General features: G+C 39.6%; 1 protein-coding gene across 2 annotated transcripts in view; it reads right to left on the minus strand.

Moving 5' to 3' along the window:
• The window catches only part of MAPK11 (mitogen-activated protein kinase 11), a 32981-nt gene that overhangs the window by 11121 nt on the left and 4101 nt on the right, over nucleotides 1-17759 (minus strand). Inside the window, exons 2-6 of one of the 2 annotated variants that reach the window (XM_065626682.1) lie at nucleotides 7110-7239; nucleotides 5903-5961; nucleotides 4677-4788; nucleotides 2179-2208; nucleotides 1997-2044 (exon numbers count right to left, since the gene is read on the minus strand). In XM_065626682.1, the coding sequence (XP_065482754.1) occupies nucleotides 1997-2044; nucleotides 2179-2208; nucleotides 4677-4788; nucleotides 5903-5961; nucleotides 7110-7239 (379 nt within the window). The remainder of the gene's footprint in view (nucleotides 1-1996; nucleotides 2045-2178; nucleotides 2209-4676; nucleotides 4789-5902; nucleotides 5962-7109; nucleotides 7240-17759) is intronic. The other variant, XM_065626689.1, reaches the window with a different exon arrangement.

Genomic DNA, 17759 nt, shown 5'->3' on the forward strand with positions numbered 1-17759 from the left:
AAGACCACACGAGCTGATCACAAATCCACAGAATTTATGTTGTTGCCCTCTCACAGCCACCTAACCACTGTTGGACACAGGTAGCATTTACCCAAATCATGCATCATTCCGATGCCATTAGGAGAGAAGCATATATCCTGTGTAACAAGGTAGATTTAAATCACATACCATCTGTTTTCGGTAGAACTCCCCACCAAAACAACAAAGAAACTCTGTTTAGATACACATACTACTCACGGTCTTGATAGCAAAATGATCCCCTCCATACGCTCTCCCTTGCTAAGTTTACATTGATGGTAAGCTATTTCAACTAAATTTTTTCCTGCTTATTTCATTGCTTTTTCTTTTTTTTAATTAGTCTATTTCCCACTAATTATGGAGCTAAAAGGTCCTCCTAACTCCAAGAGAGACTGTTGCAAAAGGGTACGATCTGAGCCTCAGCACTATTCATTAAGTCAGTCATCTGAGCTAGTTAGCATCTCTTCAAACAAGAATGTGAATTAAGATCAATGGCAACCTCCTGTGACGAGATCCAGGATTATTTATTAAGCTGATGGCTAATCCTTTTCATTGGGAGTAAGAAAATTTTAAGAGTATAATTCAAAATTCTTCAGTTATAACCCAATTTAAAGATAAAAAGAGCCTAGAGAAAAATATTAAGATATAAATAACACATTAACATCTTCACTTCTAATATACTTTAAAAGCATTATTTATTTCTTAAATAAGAAAAAATTAAAGCGTGAAGTAAACATGGCATGAATAATGGCTTGAAACTATAACCCTAATGCAATTGTTTCGGCAATATTTTTCTTTAATGGCTGATCCCTTCTATTAAATGTGTGCACGCACACGTTTTCCTTTTTTTTGCCTCTAATTCCTTTTTGTTTATACTTGGAAATATCCACTAGTTTGTTGTATTAGAAAACAATTTGGTATCAGAAGAAGTAAAGCTATAAATGTATACAAAGCAAAGAGCAGTGTAACAAATGCTAGGCAGGGAGGTGCATAATAATAGGAAAAAAAGATTAAAAGTCTCTTTTACTTACAAAAATACAGCACACATTTTAGAGTTCATGATCAGACCCAGATGACCCATAAAATTTCACAGATGCTGAACATACATGCATGAAGACATTAAAGGGATAATCACGGAACCTGCTGGGCATCTGCAAGTGTTGCTAAACCAAACAGGAACTACAGTTTCTCACCACAGATGTGGATTAGTGCGAGAACCTAACTGCACTGCTCTTATTCACTACTGGGTTTTTTTGCTGATCTCGTAGTATTTGGAATCTTTTCTTAAATCCCTCACAGCTGGAATAAAGTGATTACATCAGAGTCTCTCAGGGAGAGAGATGTTTCTGGCTGTCATGGAGAAATGCTAAACTTCTCATTCTTAGGCTTAAAGGCTTAGAAAGCTACAATACATCTTTCTCTTCTCCAGAGTCTCATGCTTATTATGTATCACACAGACACACGAAGGTATGTATTTATATAGACATGTACATTAAAATAGCATTTGAGAAGTGGGGATTACAGGGAATTTTTTTTCTGAGTATAACTGGTGACATAACTGGTAGTGGTGGTATCTTTTTTTTCATATCATTATTGAATTTAGCTTGTATATTCTGTAGATATAAAAATGGAAGTTGTTACAAGGCTTCACCTAAACATGGCAGATGCAAATACATATCACAGGTCAAACTTCCAAGATATACTCAGTTAAGTACTCACTCATGGGCCAAATTATCAACCTATGTGCCATCTGTGAGGAACTAGGGATGAATGTTTTACAAATATCCTTGTGTTCATACTAAACTAACACTGGGGAGAAAACACATGTTCATGAAAATGGGCTTTCTATGCCAGGGGAACAATGGTAGCAAACAGTGGAAACCAATAGAATCAGAAATAAAAATGGTCATGTTTTCTCAGAAAACTGTCATCTTGAGAGCTTTTACAACATTCTTCATTACAACAGCATGATACCTACCCTCAATTCACAGTCTTCATTTACCGCTAGATTGCTGGGCTTCAGGTCCTGTAGCAGAATAGACAGAGTTAGTCCAGCATGATTTTAACCTTTTAAAGTATATTATAACTATCTTGGTAACACACTGGATGCACAGAGGGACGTATGCCATTCAGTTTTATTATCCTGATGAGTGAACTCACCCGGTGGATGATTCCAGCTGAGTGAATATACTGTGAAACAAAAAGGAAAAAAAAAAAAAAAGGTAAGATTTGAAGTCAGAGATGAAAGAAAGTGTAAGTCACTTGTCTTATCTCTTAGCTTCTGAGATGGATGGTTTTATATACAGAAAAGACTTTGTCACACTACATTTTCAGATCAAACAGAGGTATGACGCACTTCAACATCTCCTTGTTTTGACTTATCCAGAGCTGGATAGTTCAAGAAAGGTAACCATGAACACTAGATTCTAGCATAAAAGATAGCACTTGCAGTGATTCTTCTGTCCAAAGTTTCTTACCAATTTGGAATTCGTTCCTGTCTTATCTGGATGTCCATGTGGACTGGCTAGTGTCTTGGTGAAGCCAGTGGCCTAGGGAGCTGTACGGCTGACTCCTAGCTGGTGTAAATCCCCTTCCCATGCTGTCAACACTGGATGTGGGTATTTGCACCCTGGGACAGGTTAGTGGCCAGGATACCCACCTGGGTCACAGCATTGCCTCAGGTCCACTTCCAAAGCAGGGACCTGAAGCAGTCTTTCAATGGCTACGTGGGGTCTCTGCTGTTTTACATAAAACATTAAAGCGCAAATACTGAGAAAAGCTTACTCCATAATTGCCTGCTGTTCACTTGTTAGGATTAACAGCAAGTTTATCTAGGATCTTACAGACCAGGATGAGCAAGACCTCTAAAACCTTCTCTTCTATACTCTAGAAGTGAATTCACCTTCTTTTTTATGAGCAGAGATTACACGCAAAACCTGTATATCAACTGGGAAAACCCAAAGAAAACAGCAGGGCACTCTCCTTGTTCCAGACCCTCACACTGTGTAGCAGAAGGGCTGGGCCAGCCCTGAGCGCTCCTCACGACAGCTGTGAGCAGCTGAACCGAGGGGAAACCAATCCACCACTGCTGGCAGAGCAAGCTGTGTCCCTGCTCCGCTGAGGCCAGGATCCTCTGGTGCCACCAGCCAGCTCAGGACCCCGCTGAACCAGGCAGCTCCATGCCAAAGTGTCACCTGCTGCGACAGATCCCGCGGGGCGCGGAGCCTGGGTTCATCCTGCTGAGACACCGACCAGCCAGCCCAGTGCTCACTCAGGTGTGTGAATACACATCCTAATACTCCAGCATTGGTGTAAGGGAGGAGTTACATACCATCAAGTGTTCTTTGACTAATGAGACATGAGGATTTCAATTCCAGAAGAGCTGAGCCACCATCAACCCCTTCCCTTCGAAACAGAGCCAGAAATGCACCTCAGTGCATTTCTGAAATTAATATTCACTTTAGAGCACAACTCCTACTATTATTTAGCTCTGACAGAACATAGTTTTATATTCAAAGCCGCAAACTAGGTAATTAACTCCAGAATCCATCTTCCTAATTAAGCTATTAACTTAAGTAAATGGGACAAAGAAATTAAGTGCTCAGTTCTGCAATTTTTATTCACTAAAATCGGCACATAAACTGACAGAACTTACATGCATGAATAAGAATTAGTCTCAGGCACCAGGTGACTTGTTGAAAATAAAGTAATAACTGTATTTCAGAGCCAGTATTTACCATGGCTTACTTTCAAACATACAGTTATTTTTCCATGTCTAAAATATCAATTATTGTTAAGTCACCTACTAAAGCAGCTGATCTCTCTCTTTTCTTTTTGCTTGTACCTGAGAAAAATCAACACTGGTCTGAGAAAATGCTTATCACCTAGTAATGGGAAGCATTTTCTACATCTTCTCCTGTTTGTAGACACTTATATGTTTAGTGTCAGCAAAATGATACACATTTTAATTATTTCGGAAGAAAATTTTGCTACAATTTCATTGCTAATCACCTGTGTTCTCTAATTGTACAAATTTTAACTGATACTATTAAAGAAAGGAATGACTTTACAGGCACAATAAATCCTAGGTGATTGTACGCAACATCATACATTGTTAGGATAAACTTCTACTTCCAAACCTTTCCCAAAGAACTCAGCTAACTTGGTTCTCTTCACTCACGTGATGCTCTCTATAAAAATAAAGGCTGTAGTTTTCAAACTAGCTCATGTCTTTCAAAGCAGAAATGTGAGTTACTTGATATATCATTCTTTATCAATTTGACCTCTTCAAAAGTTTTTTCACTACCTTCTCATGACGGGTGAAGTGTCTAAAACACACACTGTATGCTACAGAACGTGTGTGCTTGAGACACTATACAGCAAGTGATTCTCCTTCAATAACTTTAATAGAGACTGATCTAAAGTTAATGTTCAAGGGGAGTGTTCACATGTATTGCACATGTAAGCACTGGCAGGCTTGGGGTTTTATTTCTGGTTAGAAAAATGAACTGATAATTTCTGAAATGATTGCTGCTATCTGCATGCTCTTAAAAATTTTAAAGAAAAAAAAAAGGGTTAAAGTACTGTCACTGCAATGAACCAGTCATTACTACGACATTTTGGTTGCTGACCCTCAAACTCCTGGATTCTGCCAGTACCTTAAGACCTCGAAGTAACTGATAGATGAGAAACTGTATATGGTCATCCGTTAACTTCTGGCACTTCACAATGTTATTTAGGTCAGCACCCATTAAATTTGTCACAAGATACCTGTGAAAACAAAAGAGAGAGAAGACAACAAAGAAACACACCTCATTTAAGAAGGTGGAATGTAAATCCTTCTAAAAGCAGCACATCTGAAGAGTAACTACACATTCCCATGTAGGTGCCTTTTCCATTCCCTACTAACACACAGTTTATGTCTTTTAAATCAGCTATGAGCTTTAATAATGGAATCACAGCTATGAGATTTAATATCATGAAAAAGAAAAATCCTTATGGTACATTGAAAGCTTTTATCTCCGTTTTCTCCATGACACATTATAGCAGTTCATTGAGAGGAGAACACGTTGTATTTTGAGATGAACAGGAACCCTCACTCAACATCATAGTGGGAGCCTGAGGCACCGAAACTGCAGCACCCGAAAGGCCCCAAAATATCTGATGACAGACATTAACACTGGACTGGTTGAAATAATGGTGTTTTGTGTAACTTTCCTCCCTGCCCCCACTGGAAGTTCTGGTTTTTGGACAAATCTTGCAGAAACATCAACTGTCTTCCAAAAATAGTGCTGGGACAAAAGTATGAATCTATCATAACCAGTTCTCATTTGTGTAATTTTGCCCCAGAGTCAAAGGGGTTTGGCCACTAATTTCCACGGACACAGAAATATATTAATTACTATTTTTTCTGCTAATTTTTTTACCTAAGTGCTTATACACAATGTAAACCAAGAGGAACTCAGCATAAATCTTCTGTTTGAGTAACACCAAAATACACCTAGTCCTAGGTTAGTCCTAGGTTGTCTTGGTTAACCAACAGAATACTCTCCTGCATTCCTGAACTATCCTATCTAGCTGTGAAAAAATATACAGCTAACACATAATTGAATTGAAAAAGTTTTAAGTTTACTGGCATTTATGCAGCAAACCATTTACCATATACCTATAATCTTATTAATTATAATTCAAAAAAGTACAAAAATGAGGCCCACCCTCCTGCCTCCTCTTTTGTGGAAAAGTTGTAAAAAGATTTATTGGAGTTTTTCACACAAAGCTAACTGTGGCTGCAAGTCTATTAGAGAAGTACGTTCTTATTTTTTAAAACCAGAGTGGTACTTACTTGCTTACTAATTATTCAGAAGAATTTTAAAATTTTACTTACACTTCATTAAAATTTTCTATTGATGTTGCAGGTGTAAAAACGTCTAGCAATCCTATAACCTGAAAGATGAGGGAATAGACATTTTATTTTTAGAAATCTGTAAAGCAACATATAATTACTATTGACAGAGATTAACATTTTGGGGATGAAACTTAGAAAAATATGACATAAGGTCATCCTGATAACTTAATGCAACTGGCACAATATGTGGTCTATACAGGGTTAGCTTTAGCTATATCCATGATCCATAGAAAATTATATTAATTACAAAAAGCAATTACAAGAAGACTTTAACATCTCATTTGAGAAAAGCTGACACCTGGCTTATACACTTGTTATACTTAAGATTATGCATAATTTCATGGGTTATCTTGTTCTGTTGTTTAACTTTTTTAGCATCCTTTCTCCAGGATACTTTTCAATCCACTGTATTTTATTCAGGCTTAAATTAATCAAGTTACTTTTAAGCAGGTAGATACTCCTGCTGAAATCAATTGTTTGCCACATAAACTTTGAATAGTGCTCAGTCACTTGGGGTCTGAAGTTCTATTGTCTTTCATCTAGATACTACACTGTTGTTAATGTCAATGAGAGCATCTGCCCTTAATTTCTCAACAGAATCCAAATTCAGCAAAAGCAGGTTTGAGGTATATTTTTTCCTGGACTGATGTTTCAAGAGCACCCAGTAGTAGTGAGCAGCACACCATTATTATTTTAATTAGAGAAGAGTAGGATCACTTGTTTTGGATTTCATGAGCTGCATCTTCAAGGTGAAATTAGATAATTTTTCAATAAAAAGGCAACTTTTTACTGAAAGTCTCTATTTTGAAGTCCAGTGATTTCACTGCACATAAGATGGCCAGGTCCAGGTATCTTGGGTAGCTAGAGAGTTGCATATACAGGGTGTTTCAAAAAGATGGACCAAATTTCATGATGGCAACATGTTACAATTACACAAAAATTTACAAATGGTTTAGTGAGTTGCCAAGTTTTAGTAACCTTTTCATAAATGCTCTATGTTCCTTCTACCTGCTGTATGGACAACATCAAGACGATAGTTGAATTCGTATATAGTGATTTCAAATTGGGTCCCTCTTTCTGAAACACCCTGTACTTTTCAAAAAAGACTGTACCTAATTGAAATTAAGGCTGTATTGCAAACTTTTGTCATAAAAATCCGAATGGAAAGAACTCACTCTCCACTTACATTCTCATGCTTCATGTGCTTAAGCAACCGAAGCTCTCGGTAGGTCCTCCTCGCATGAATAAGTGATTGAAAAGGTCTTGAGAGCTTTTTCACTGCCACCTTCTGTCTTGTTTTGGTATCATAAGCTGAACTAGAAGAGGAAAAGAAAAAGTCCACGTTGAAGGTGTGTTCTACTTCAAAGATCTCAGCTAGTTCACTGGAGAAACCTGTATCCTCTGGGGAATCTTACTCCTTCCTTTGTCCTTTTTCACCTTCTGCTCAGGGACTGCAGCTGGGGGAGCTGGTCAGCAGTAACTCTGAGTATTCAAAGACAGTTCCCTTGTTTTCCATCTAGCAAACTACTAAGCCTTATGATAATGTTCTGAACTCATCCCCAAGTGACCCTTACCCGTATGGCAGGAAAATAACCAGAGAATTACCTCCACTAGTGCAGCTCCTGCCTCCAGCTCCAAGGCAAGGCTGGTAGGGAACGTGGGGACTCAAACTCTGGGCCTCATTCAACAAATGCAGGTCTTTACAAATTAGAGGAACACTGCCATTGTGTCTAGCAATATTAATTACTTATGTGACCACTATCTTGCTAGATGATAATACCACAAAACTGGTATCAAATTAGGATGTTGACATAGCCAAGCCCACACCGTTTCCTTGGAAAATGCTGGTAACAAGTGAACAACAGGTACGTGTCTCACGCTTCAGCCCACAGATCCTGCTCACACACAGTATGTGCTTAATTTCACACAGATGGAGATGGCCTGCTGAAGAGGACACTAAAGACACGCACCACCATTGGCACAAAAAGGAGACCCACTGGTTTTTGTGGATTACAAAGACATGACAATCAAAAAAGCCACAAATAAATGCTGTCTGTTATGTAGCACAGGAATAAAAATGATCCTTGCATGCACTACTTCATGACACTACACACTGCAATTATAAAAAGATTCAGTTTGCTACCTTCTGTTATGAAGAAAAAAAATGTTTAAACTCTTAAGTTAAAATTGTGTTCAATTAAAATACCTTTAAATTCTCTCTGGAGTAGAGCACTATTTGCACTTGCTAGAGAGCATTAGCAAACCAAGAACCTTCACATATTTATCTTACAGAACTCTTTCGGAGTTACAACCACTGAAAATTAGGTAACATGAAAAACGTACAGAGTACGATCACAACAGTCCATAATCACACCAAATACTATTAGCTCCTTATGAACAGTGTTTCAGATACTCCTGCAAGTTGTGGTAGGAGACACCTCCTAGAGAAAAGAAACCATTGATCGTCCCTGGAGCAGCTCCCAAACTAATACACCAAGCCTATAATCAGCTCCAAGCAGGTGGACTCAGACACATATTTTGTGCTCTGGTAAAGTTGTGAAGAGCTGGGTGAAGAGCAAAGCCTCTTTATTTGCAGGCAGCTGGAGGACAACGTGGTGTTTCTAATTCAAAGTAACAAAGGGTACAAGCAACAAATGGGCAGGAAGAAGAGAGTGGAATCAGAATATCCTAGAATTCACCCAACCTCTGCAAAGGCCAACACAGGGCACAACCCAGCAACAGATAAAAACAGAGTAAGTGAAAGTAGATTGGAGCAAAAAATTTATTTCAGGCACCATGGAAGGGGTGAGTCACTCATGAGATAAGTGAAATAAGATGAGCAGATTACTTAGCTGGTTTCTTGCAAGCACCACAGAACTGCATCTTCGGAGAAGTTTTAGAGGTGTAGAGGGTTGTGGCTTTGCTGAGCCCCTCAGGAAGGGCATTCCCTGAGCAGAAGCAAGCACAGCAAGGAGGAGAAGACTGGTGGCACTCTGAAGGGTGAGAGGAAGGGATGTGACAGAGATAACGTGTTCTGACAGTAGGGTAGGGACACAATTATTCAGCACGTGAGGGCACAGTGTTGATGAAATATGTGGAGCGGCTCAAGGAATGAACAGTGCGAGAAGAATTGACAACAGAGACATCTTAAATTCCACATGACTGGACACAGGCACAACATGAAGGTTGCACAAGTAAATCTGGGGAAATAAAAAGGAAGCCAATGCTTAGTTGTTAATGTAACAAAGATCAGATATAATTGCCCTGTGTGTAATTCTGGCCAATGAAGCCACTGGAAAACACAGCCAAGTCTCACAAATACATACTCTCTATGTCCTTTCCAACTTTTTTCCAGTAAAAAAGGAAATGTTTATCCAGATAAATAAATAACATTGCCCAAAACAGCAGTCTGTGCTTAACATCTCAGCTCTTCTGGTAATTCACAAGGCTTCCCACTCATGCTTGTACTAGTATGTGAAATACCGTGCACATTATACAAGGCTAGGAAGAATTAAGTTTTAAATCCCATTATCATGATAAACATCCCTCTCCTCCCAATTCTAAGGTCAAATGTGGGTTTCAGTGTTTAAAAACTGCTGATCTTTAAGATGGATTGCTTTTTAGCCTCCATACGACCCGAGGCTGCAAAGCGTTCAGATGGCATAAAGCACTATTTTGTTTAAATTCAGTAATTCTTATGACAGCAGCCTTTTAGACCCAGGATGGAAGCACATAAGGGGATGGGGGGGGGGATGGAGAAAACAAATGGCAACTTAAGTCCTGGGAGCTCCAATGGGAAATCATGAATTGAAGCTGCACAGGCCAGGGACTGACTTGGTTTAAGTGAGTTCCTCTGCAGTCAAGAAACCATACCAAATGATAATCAGAGCTAATGCCTTCAGGCTCTTTCCTTGCCTGTTTACCATCATCATAATTGAAGTTATTAACAGTGAAGCATTCAAAAATAAAGATGTGATGTTGCTTGAACTCCCTTGTTTGTCAGGTTCAAGGATGACTTGCGTCTGTGATTTCTGCTACTGCCTCTGTGATCCTGTTTCGCAAGCCACTGCTTGCATTCTCCTCGGGTACACTACAGCTTCTTATTTTAGACTCTGTCTCCTTCTTGCTGTTATATCATCATAGCTGCAATCTGGGTCGTCCCCTGAATCTCTCATCCTCCCCTGAGTAAACTGTTAGGTGACAGGATGAACTGCTTTCCTTTCTGCACAGTTTCTCTGAGAGTGTTCAGGTTTCAGACTAGTCCCTGGACAGGACCTCTCCAGTCCCAGTCACGATGACTCTATGGGCCCACCTCTGCTTGGCACCTGCAAACCCTTCCTTGGAGGCCTGTGACCGGCCTTTCATGGCTTCTCAAAAACACCCGAAAGCTCACGACATGTGTTAACTAGTTTTATTAATGGGTAAGAAAAGGGGCGGGGGGCCCCCATCTTCCCTTACCCTGCATAGCACTCGACTGGCACCCTCCCCACCCCCGTGTCTAGATGGAAAGGGTTTCTCTGCCCATCTCCTGGTGTTTGCGTTGCCTCACAAACAACTGCCAGTAACCTACAGCACTTTTTCCTTTTGCACAGTTATTTTCTGCTGCCGTGGTGGTTTGGTGCATGGGCTTCAGCTTTGGCAAACCACTTGTGTTTATACCTGGTTTACACTCACAGCTGGAAACAAATCATCCTTCCAATGGTTCGGCTACTGTTTCCTGCCTTACCTCTGATTATTGTGTTACCTCATGTAGCTGGACAGAATAGTATAATAGACATAAACCTTGATAGTTATAAAGGGATATCAACTCCCATCTCTAATCTATTCTTTACTGTTAGCATTTAATTTGATGTAGGCAGTGAAAATAAGTGATTTTTAACTGCACATCGTATTTCTTACATTTAAAGCAATATGTTCACATGCCTCAATACCATATGGGTACACCACTTTAGACAGAGTTTCTACCATAATCTAAAAAGCACAATTCTTACTATTTTTTTATTTTACAAGAAACAACTTTGTAACAATCTTAGTAACAGCTTTTTCAGATATGATCACTCTTGACCCGGAACCCTTTGCACTTATGACACATTTTTTTTTGCTTTCTGTCCTTTCCAAGATCAAGGATAAAAAGCTATTATCCTGCTTAGAGGGATGGCATCATTTTCACACAGATTTGAGACTTTTACTTAGCGTGATTTTCAACCATTGCTTAAATTAGACCTAACTTTTCAGTGTTGCCAACTCCTATATTTAATAATTCTATTGAAGTTTCAGTAGATGAAATATTAATCTCTATTTATATGCGCATTTTCCCAGTTCTTAAAGTTTCAGAGAGAAGTTTGAACATCCTAAGCTAATGTAGTCGAAAAACTCAGGAGGAAAAAGCACAGGATTTTAACAGCTTCATGCTAACTTTAGGACTTTCGATGGGGCGTGGATTTTTAGTAAGCCCATACAGTAATTTCCCTGGTATCCATGGACAGTTTATCCTGTGGCTGCAGAGCAGTAATACTGGACAGACAAGCCGTTCACGTGTGCAGCCTTGCTCAGATTCTTCAGGGCTTTTGGGCTTCGGAGGACACTATTCAGCTACAGTTCCTCAGCCTCCAGGGTCAGATTTGCTCCAGCAGCTGCAGGGCTGCTTGCAGGAGCCCAGTCCAACAAACCACACCTGGAGCCAACGTGGATCCCATTGAGTAAACACCAGTATCCAATGCAGGCAGGACTGCTCCTGGCATCAGTTGGTCCCCTCGCACTACAGCCAGCCCCTGAGCTTCCTAATGCTTTGGGCTCAGAGAAGGCTTCTTAGCTGGGCACAATACTACCCAAAAATGCCCAAAGTTCAGCTTGAGTGCAGTGTTTTCTCTACTGAGTTCTCTCCGTTCCTCCAGCCAGCTCAGTTCTAGCTGATGCAGAATGAAGGCAAGACCCAAGCCGGTTGTACATGGCGCCCATCGTGTGTCTGCAGTGAACTCCCCATTTATTGGTTGGACACACTATACCAAACTTGGAGAAAATACTACACACAGCAGATCCTTAACTTTGCCACATGTGACAATGACACTGGCTCTGGGTTTTCCCCCTATTATTCTAGGCGTCTATTTCTTTCACTGCAGTGTAACAAAGGTTTCTTTCTTTCCTTCCTTCCTTCACTGGGTCATATTCCTCCAGAACACATGAAGATTCCCCATAACATGTAAGTGTTAAGAGGAGAGGAAAAGAAAAAAAAAAAAAAAAAAAAAGAGAGAGAAGAGGGGAAAAAAAAAGGCAGCAATTCATGTTCAAAACACAGATTCACATGGAGAGAATTTTACTGATTTTGGTAAGAAAGAAGGTAACATCCAGAAAACAAAGTGCAAAGTGCACAGAATTTCTGCCACATATTTAGTGCAGCCACAACTTTGAACTCTTATCCACAGACCCCAGCATCCTTTCAGGTACCCACTGACTCCTTTCATTACAGGAGACACGAACCTCCTTGTACACAAATGCCCCCTTAATTTGTAAAATCCTGAATTTCTGAGAAAAACAAGTAAAAGCAGCACAAGAGTGCATGTGAGCAAGCGATGAGGGGAAGAGGGGGGTCAACACAGAGAACCTAATCACAGAGGTAGACAGTGCTTACTGCACCACATGCCAGCCAGTAAGACAGGAAAGGGGGACACAGAAGAACCTGAAATGTCCAGGGACATTTTCTAGCGCCCAATCATATAATCTGGGTTTCACACAACTGTAGTGAATCACAACCCTTTTTACTTTTCTCATAGATGTCATGAAAGTGACTGAAAGTTATCACATGAAAAACACAGATTTGAGGGTTTGTTTGCAAGGCTTTGTTTGTCAGCTTTGTCTTCCGGGTCTTCTCCAGGACCTTGCTGCTCTTTTTTAAAAGAAAACTTTTTTCTTTTTTTTTTTTTTTTTTTAATATATAGAGCTACTTTTTATTGAAATATAGAATAGTATCGAAAAAAAGCACACGAAGCATCTATCCAGTACCAGAAAATGGACCATAATACCTATTGGCAGTGCAGCAAGAGAACAACAGAAAAAGCAGAAAAAAGGCCACCCATGGTAAGCTTAAATTAAGCAGCCAAATAAACCCAGGAAATGGCTCATTTATTTCTTCTTTACAAATGTTTTGTTACTTTATGCAAGTTCAATGTGGTGATTTCCACCCTTTGAGATCCAGATTTAAGGTACAGAGTGTGTTTGTTTACTAATGCACACAAATCATGACACGCATGTGCATCAGGAAACCATGAAAAAAAAATGAGACGGTAGCAACACAAAAGGTGGGAGGATGAGTAATGGGCAGCTCTGGAATGACATGTTAATCTCCTCATTAGAGAAAAAAACCCTTGCTCAATGACGACAGGTCATTGTATTGCAAAATTACATCCCATCACTTGGATATTATTCCAACACACCATGCTGAGCACTGGCACAAACTGGTTTTGCTTTAGTAAAATCAGTGTCAATTATCTCAGATTAATTTATGACTAGATCTAAATATAAAAGCACAAAATATCTCTCACATATGCAATATACTTGTTCCATAACCAACATAAATATATGTACATACTTTTAAGCAGCCACTGAAAAATACTAAAACATAATTGCTATCCATATATTTACATGAATATATCACCAGTCTTCTTTCAATGTAAAAAAAATGATCATAAAAATGCTAATTTTTATTTTCTGATCTGTCTCATGTCTCCACAGTGACATAAATATTCAAATAACTTTATAAAGGAGTAGTCACACTTTTCTAGGTGAAGTTACAGACAGTAGAATTTCTATCAGTAGGACCGACGCATTCAAAATCACAATAGTAAGAGAAACATACAGAAGGTTGGGGTCATAAGCTGTTAGCTTCCTCAGCATGTACAACCAACTCATGGATACTAAAATAATCGTGTATTTTAGATAGCCTATAAGCCAAATGTCAGCATGTAAACAAGAAAATCTGTCAGCTGCCACTAAACCAGTACACTGCTAATGACAAATGTATTCTATTCAGCATTTCGTTAAAAAAAAGACTGTCAGGTAGTTATAAATCCTGGGCTTCAAAGCTGCAGCTAGAAATGCTCCTGGTTATAAAAGTTTAATGTGAAAAATACTCGTGCTTTCAAATACATTACATAAACCTAAACAGATGAAATCTCACATACATTCTTGTCCTTCTTTTTCCTATTTCTTCCCCACTTCTCCTTCACATTTCCTCTTTTCTCTCTCCACAATGGCCAAACTATTAAATGGTAGCAATTTGTTTGCAGGACACGCACAGGTTTTGAAACGCCCTTTCTCTCCCCAACTGTATACACAGAACTAAGATACTGGATTTTCGGTACCAACTAGCTAACAGGTTCTGAAATTGTGAACAGCTCGTGGGGAAGCTGTATTGAAGGAAGCCAGGACTAAGACTTGAAGGGCTCTGGAATAGGGATTGTGTCCCCTCACCAACTACAACCACAATCATGACTGACGGCAGGAGAGGAAAGCAATTCGCTATTCCACTGCTGTACCGTGTGCTCAGGAAGGTGCATATTATAACAAATTATATTGAAGTAGGGATGGAGGAGATCTTCCGCAGAGATTTTTATTGTGGTAATGTATTCCTACAGCCACACAGGAGATTATAATTCCATGATCCTTGCTGCTGTTCTGCCACAACCGGCTCACCCTGTGTCCCCTCTCTCTCCTGCACAATCAAAAGTGGTCTTCCCCACCTCTTGAGCTTGCGTTTTCTTCACCCTTCCTACAACTCCCTCTACCACCCTCCTCACACACATACAGATGTTTCTCATCTGCTCTGGAACTACTCCACAGGCCTTGTGACAGCATCATACCTAAAGATCTCTGTCACAGCCACTCTCAGCCCTTCTCATCCTTCACAAACACCTCCTTCCCGATTCAGTCTCCTTCATTAAAAGTATTCTTAGATATTCTCATTTAAAACAGGAACTTTGACTCCACTAATTACCATCCCACTTCCTTTTCTAGTAGCTACGCTGTTCCAACAACTGGAAGATGTGCAGAATGAAACTGGACAAGCCATCTGCATTCCACCCTAGTACTTCAACAAAACCACTCTCCAGTGATGTTTCCCCTGGCCAGTGCTCAGAAACACTCTCCCACCTTTCTCCATGTATCTTTCACAAAATGTCTTGAATTCTTGACCTCCTGCGGTTTTGTAGCTGCAAACCCCATTGTGCCTTCATTCCTAGTAGCTATTTCATCATGTTCCTCTTAGGATCTTTGTCACTCTGCAGCATTTTTTGTTGCTTCACTTATTTTCATCCATTCATTCTAGCAATGCTGCTGCAAAGATCCTCTTCCTAACCTGAAATGTTGACCATGCAACTCCTTTTAGTTCTCCTCCCTACGGCAACCTCACTTTCAAGGCCCTGCTTCTAAGCACCGTTATTACATACCCTCACTCTTAAGAGATGTCCTGCCTCTGACTGGTCTCTCATCAGCCTTCGCCTCTCACTCAGTTTTCAAGCAAGTGTTTGAATAAGCTTAGAAGGGCTCATTGTAAATATCTGCAAAACTAATGAAAGGCTTCAAAACTTGCCTTCTGAATGATGCATACCAAAAATAGACAACTGCTAACAGATCTTGGACAGCAGTATTTTAACAATATTGTCTGAAATGTTTCAAATAAAATATAACCATGAACATATGTGGGATGAAGTTTCAGCCTCTGTTTTGCATTGCAAACAAGAGACCTAATCTGAAGGAACAGCCCAAAGAGAGTCCACTGAGATCAACTGGCTCTATGTGCTTGGGATTCTGCCTTTAGCCTGTAAGGATCTATACAGTCCCTAGTTTCCAGCTATATTTACATACAGCAGTTGTGTGTTACTACTACTCTAAAAGCTTATCTCAGCATTTACTATTTAAACTAACACATAAGGTTACAGTCATACATATCATAACTCCAGTAACCTGATCTCATAATTGAAAACATATACTTAGTATCACATCACAACTAAGTAAAAGGTCCCTTAAAAAAAAAAAATCCAAAAGTCATCAAGTACCATCTTGGATGAAGGAATCTTTCTTTTTGTCAGTCAAAGACAATTTATATCAGCTTTCAAAAAAACTCGCACGCTATTGAGTTGTCTCAGCACCTCCTTTGAGGTCCTCAATGTGAAAAGGACAATATCAGCAATGTTATGTCCCAGTCTTGGAAGCTACTGCCCACAAAACACTTGTGAGGGACAGTAACCAGAAGCACAGGATGGCGTGGATGGTTGAAAGAAGGTGTTAAATTTCAGGATGAAACCCTTCTGTTTCTATCTTTCCACTCCTACTTCCTTGAAGCAAAATAGAAGCTTGAACGCCCCACCGCCTCACCTTCTCCTGTTTTGACCCAAAATTCACCAGGACAAAAACTCAGTGGATCTTCAGCATGCACTTAAAAGTTAGCAGGACAGAGGGACCAGATGAAATGCTGCATTGCATAAATGACTTATGGCAGGCTTTGATTTCCTGCTTTTCTTGAACTGAGGCCTGTGCAACTACACTCTGACTTAGCAGGCCTCTTTTTTTAAAATGTGTCATGTCACCTGAGTTGGTGTTAGGTGCTGCATACTCTTAACTTTAAAAGAGACTGATTGAGTGATGTAAGTACTATTGATGCCAACGGCCTCTGAGGAAACAGTACAGGAGCTTCTGGGTGGGAAGAAGCTCTGGGCTCACTTCAGTTCACCTTGGAAAGTCTGTTCTTTCCAAAGAAGGCAGAACACAGAGCTTGCAATATGCTAATGGGAAACAACTTGTTGAAGAGATCAAAGACAGCACGCTGCAGAAGGCTGTCTATACCTCCCAGGCAAAAATAGGACTAAGTAGGTTGGAAGACAGTTTACAAAAGCTGGCATGAAAAGAGGCGTACAGACTCTAAAAAAAGAAACAAAACCAAAACCAACCAGCAAACAAACAAACAAATCTATCCATGTTACATAATTTGTGATATAACAAAAAAGTCTTTAAAAAAAGAAGAGATGAAGAAGCTCTTTCTCAAGCAGGTGGTAATGCCAGCTGTCAGAGGAAAAGGCGGACAAGTCCCAAACTATAGTGGACCTACCAAGGTAACACAGCAGGGGAGCAGAGATGCATCAGGCCAGAGGGTCCAGTTCATAAGCGAAGTCACCAGGACAGTTAAAAGACACAAACACAGCCAGAATTCTTATCTAAAAGGCAGAGTCACGAGGGATGAGAATTTAAAATTCTGTTTGACCCGAGACAAGAATTGTTTCTTTTCTCTAGAACTGAAACCAAATTGTTGTAGATGAAGATTACCTTGTGAAAGTAAGGTTGCTCACTTCCCATTTAAATGGCAATCAGCTTAAATGCTGCACTTAAAATCAGAAATGTTTTTAAAACTCAAAATTATCAGAGATAGTCCCTGATCTATAAGAGTCAAGCAACTCTTTGACTTCTGTGAGAGATAAGTCCAACTTTGAGAGTAGACACTGTGAAAAATTTGAAGTTTTCTTGAGAAATGCATTAACTGAGTTTCAGCTTGAGGAAGAGTATCATCCAATACAAAAACCCCTCAACTTGATAAGCAGATCTATAGCACAAAAAGAAAACAACTCCAAAAGAAAAAGTTGTGCACGTATATTTGCTAATAAGCAAACAACACTGAAAAAAGAAAAATTAACCAAAGCATACTGTTGAGGACTCTGTTGATCGTTTTAAACATAATTAAACTACCACACACATGCTACACTTTAATTTTTTTCCTAAAAAAAAATTAAAAAAAAAAAAATCAGATCTGACACCAGCAAGTGACAGAACATCCACCAGCTTGAGCGGCCAT

This window comes from Caloenas nicobarica, chromosome 1, assembly GCF_036013445.1.
Source record: "Caloenas nicobarica isolate bCalNic1 chromosome 1, bCalNic1.hap1, whole genome shotgun sequence".
NCBI lineage: Eukaryota > Metazoa > Chordata > Aves > Columbiformes > Columbidae > Caloenas > Caloenas nicobarica.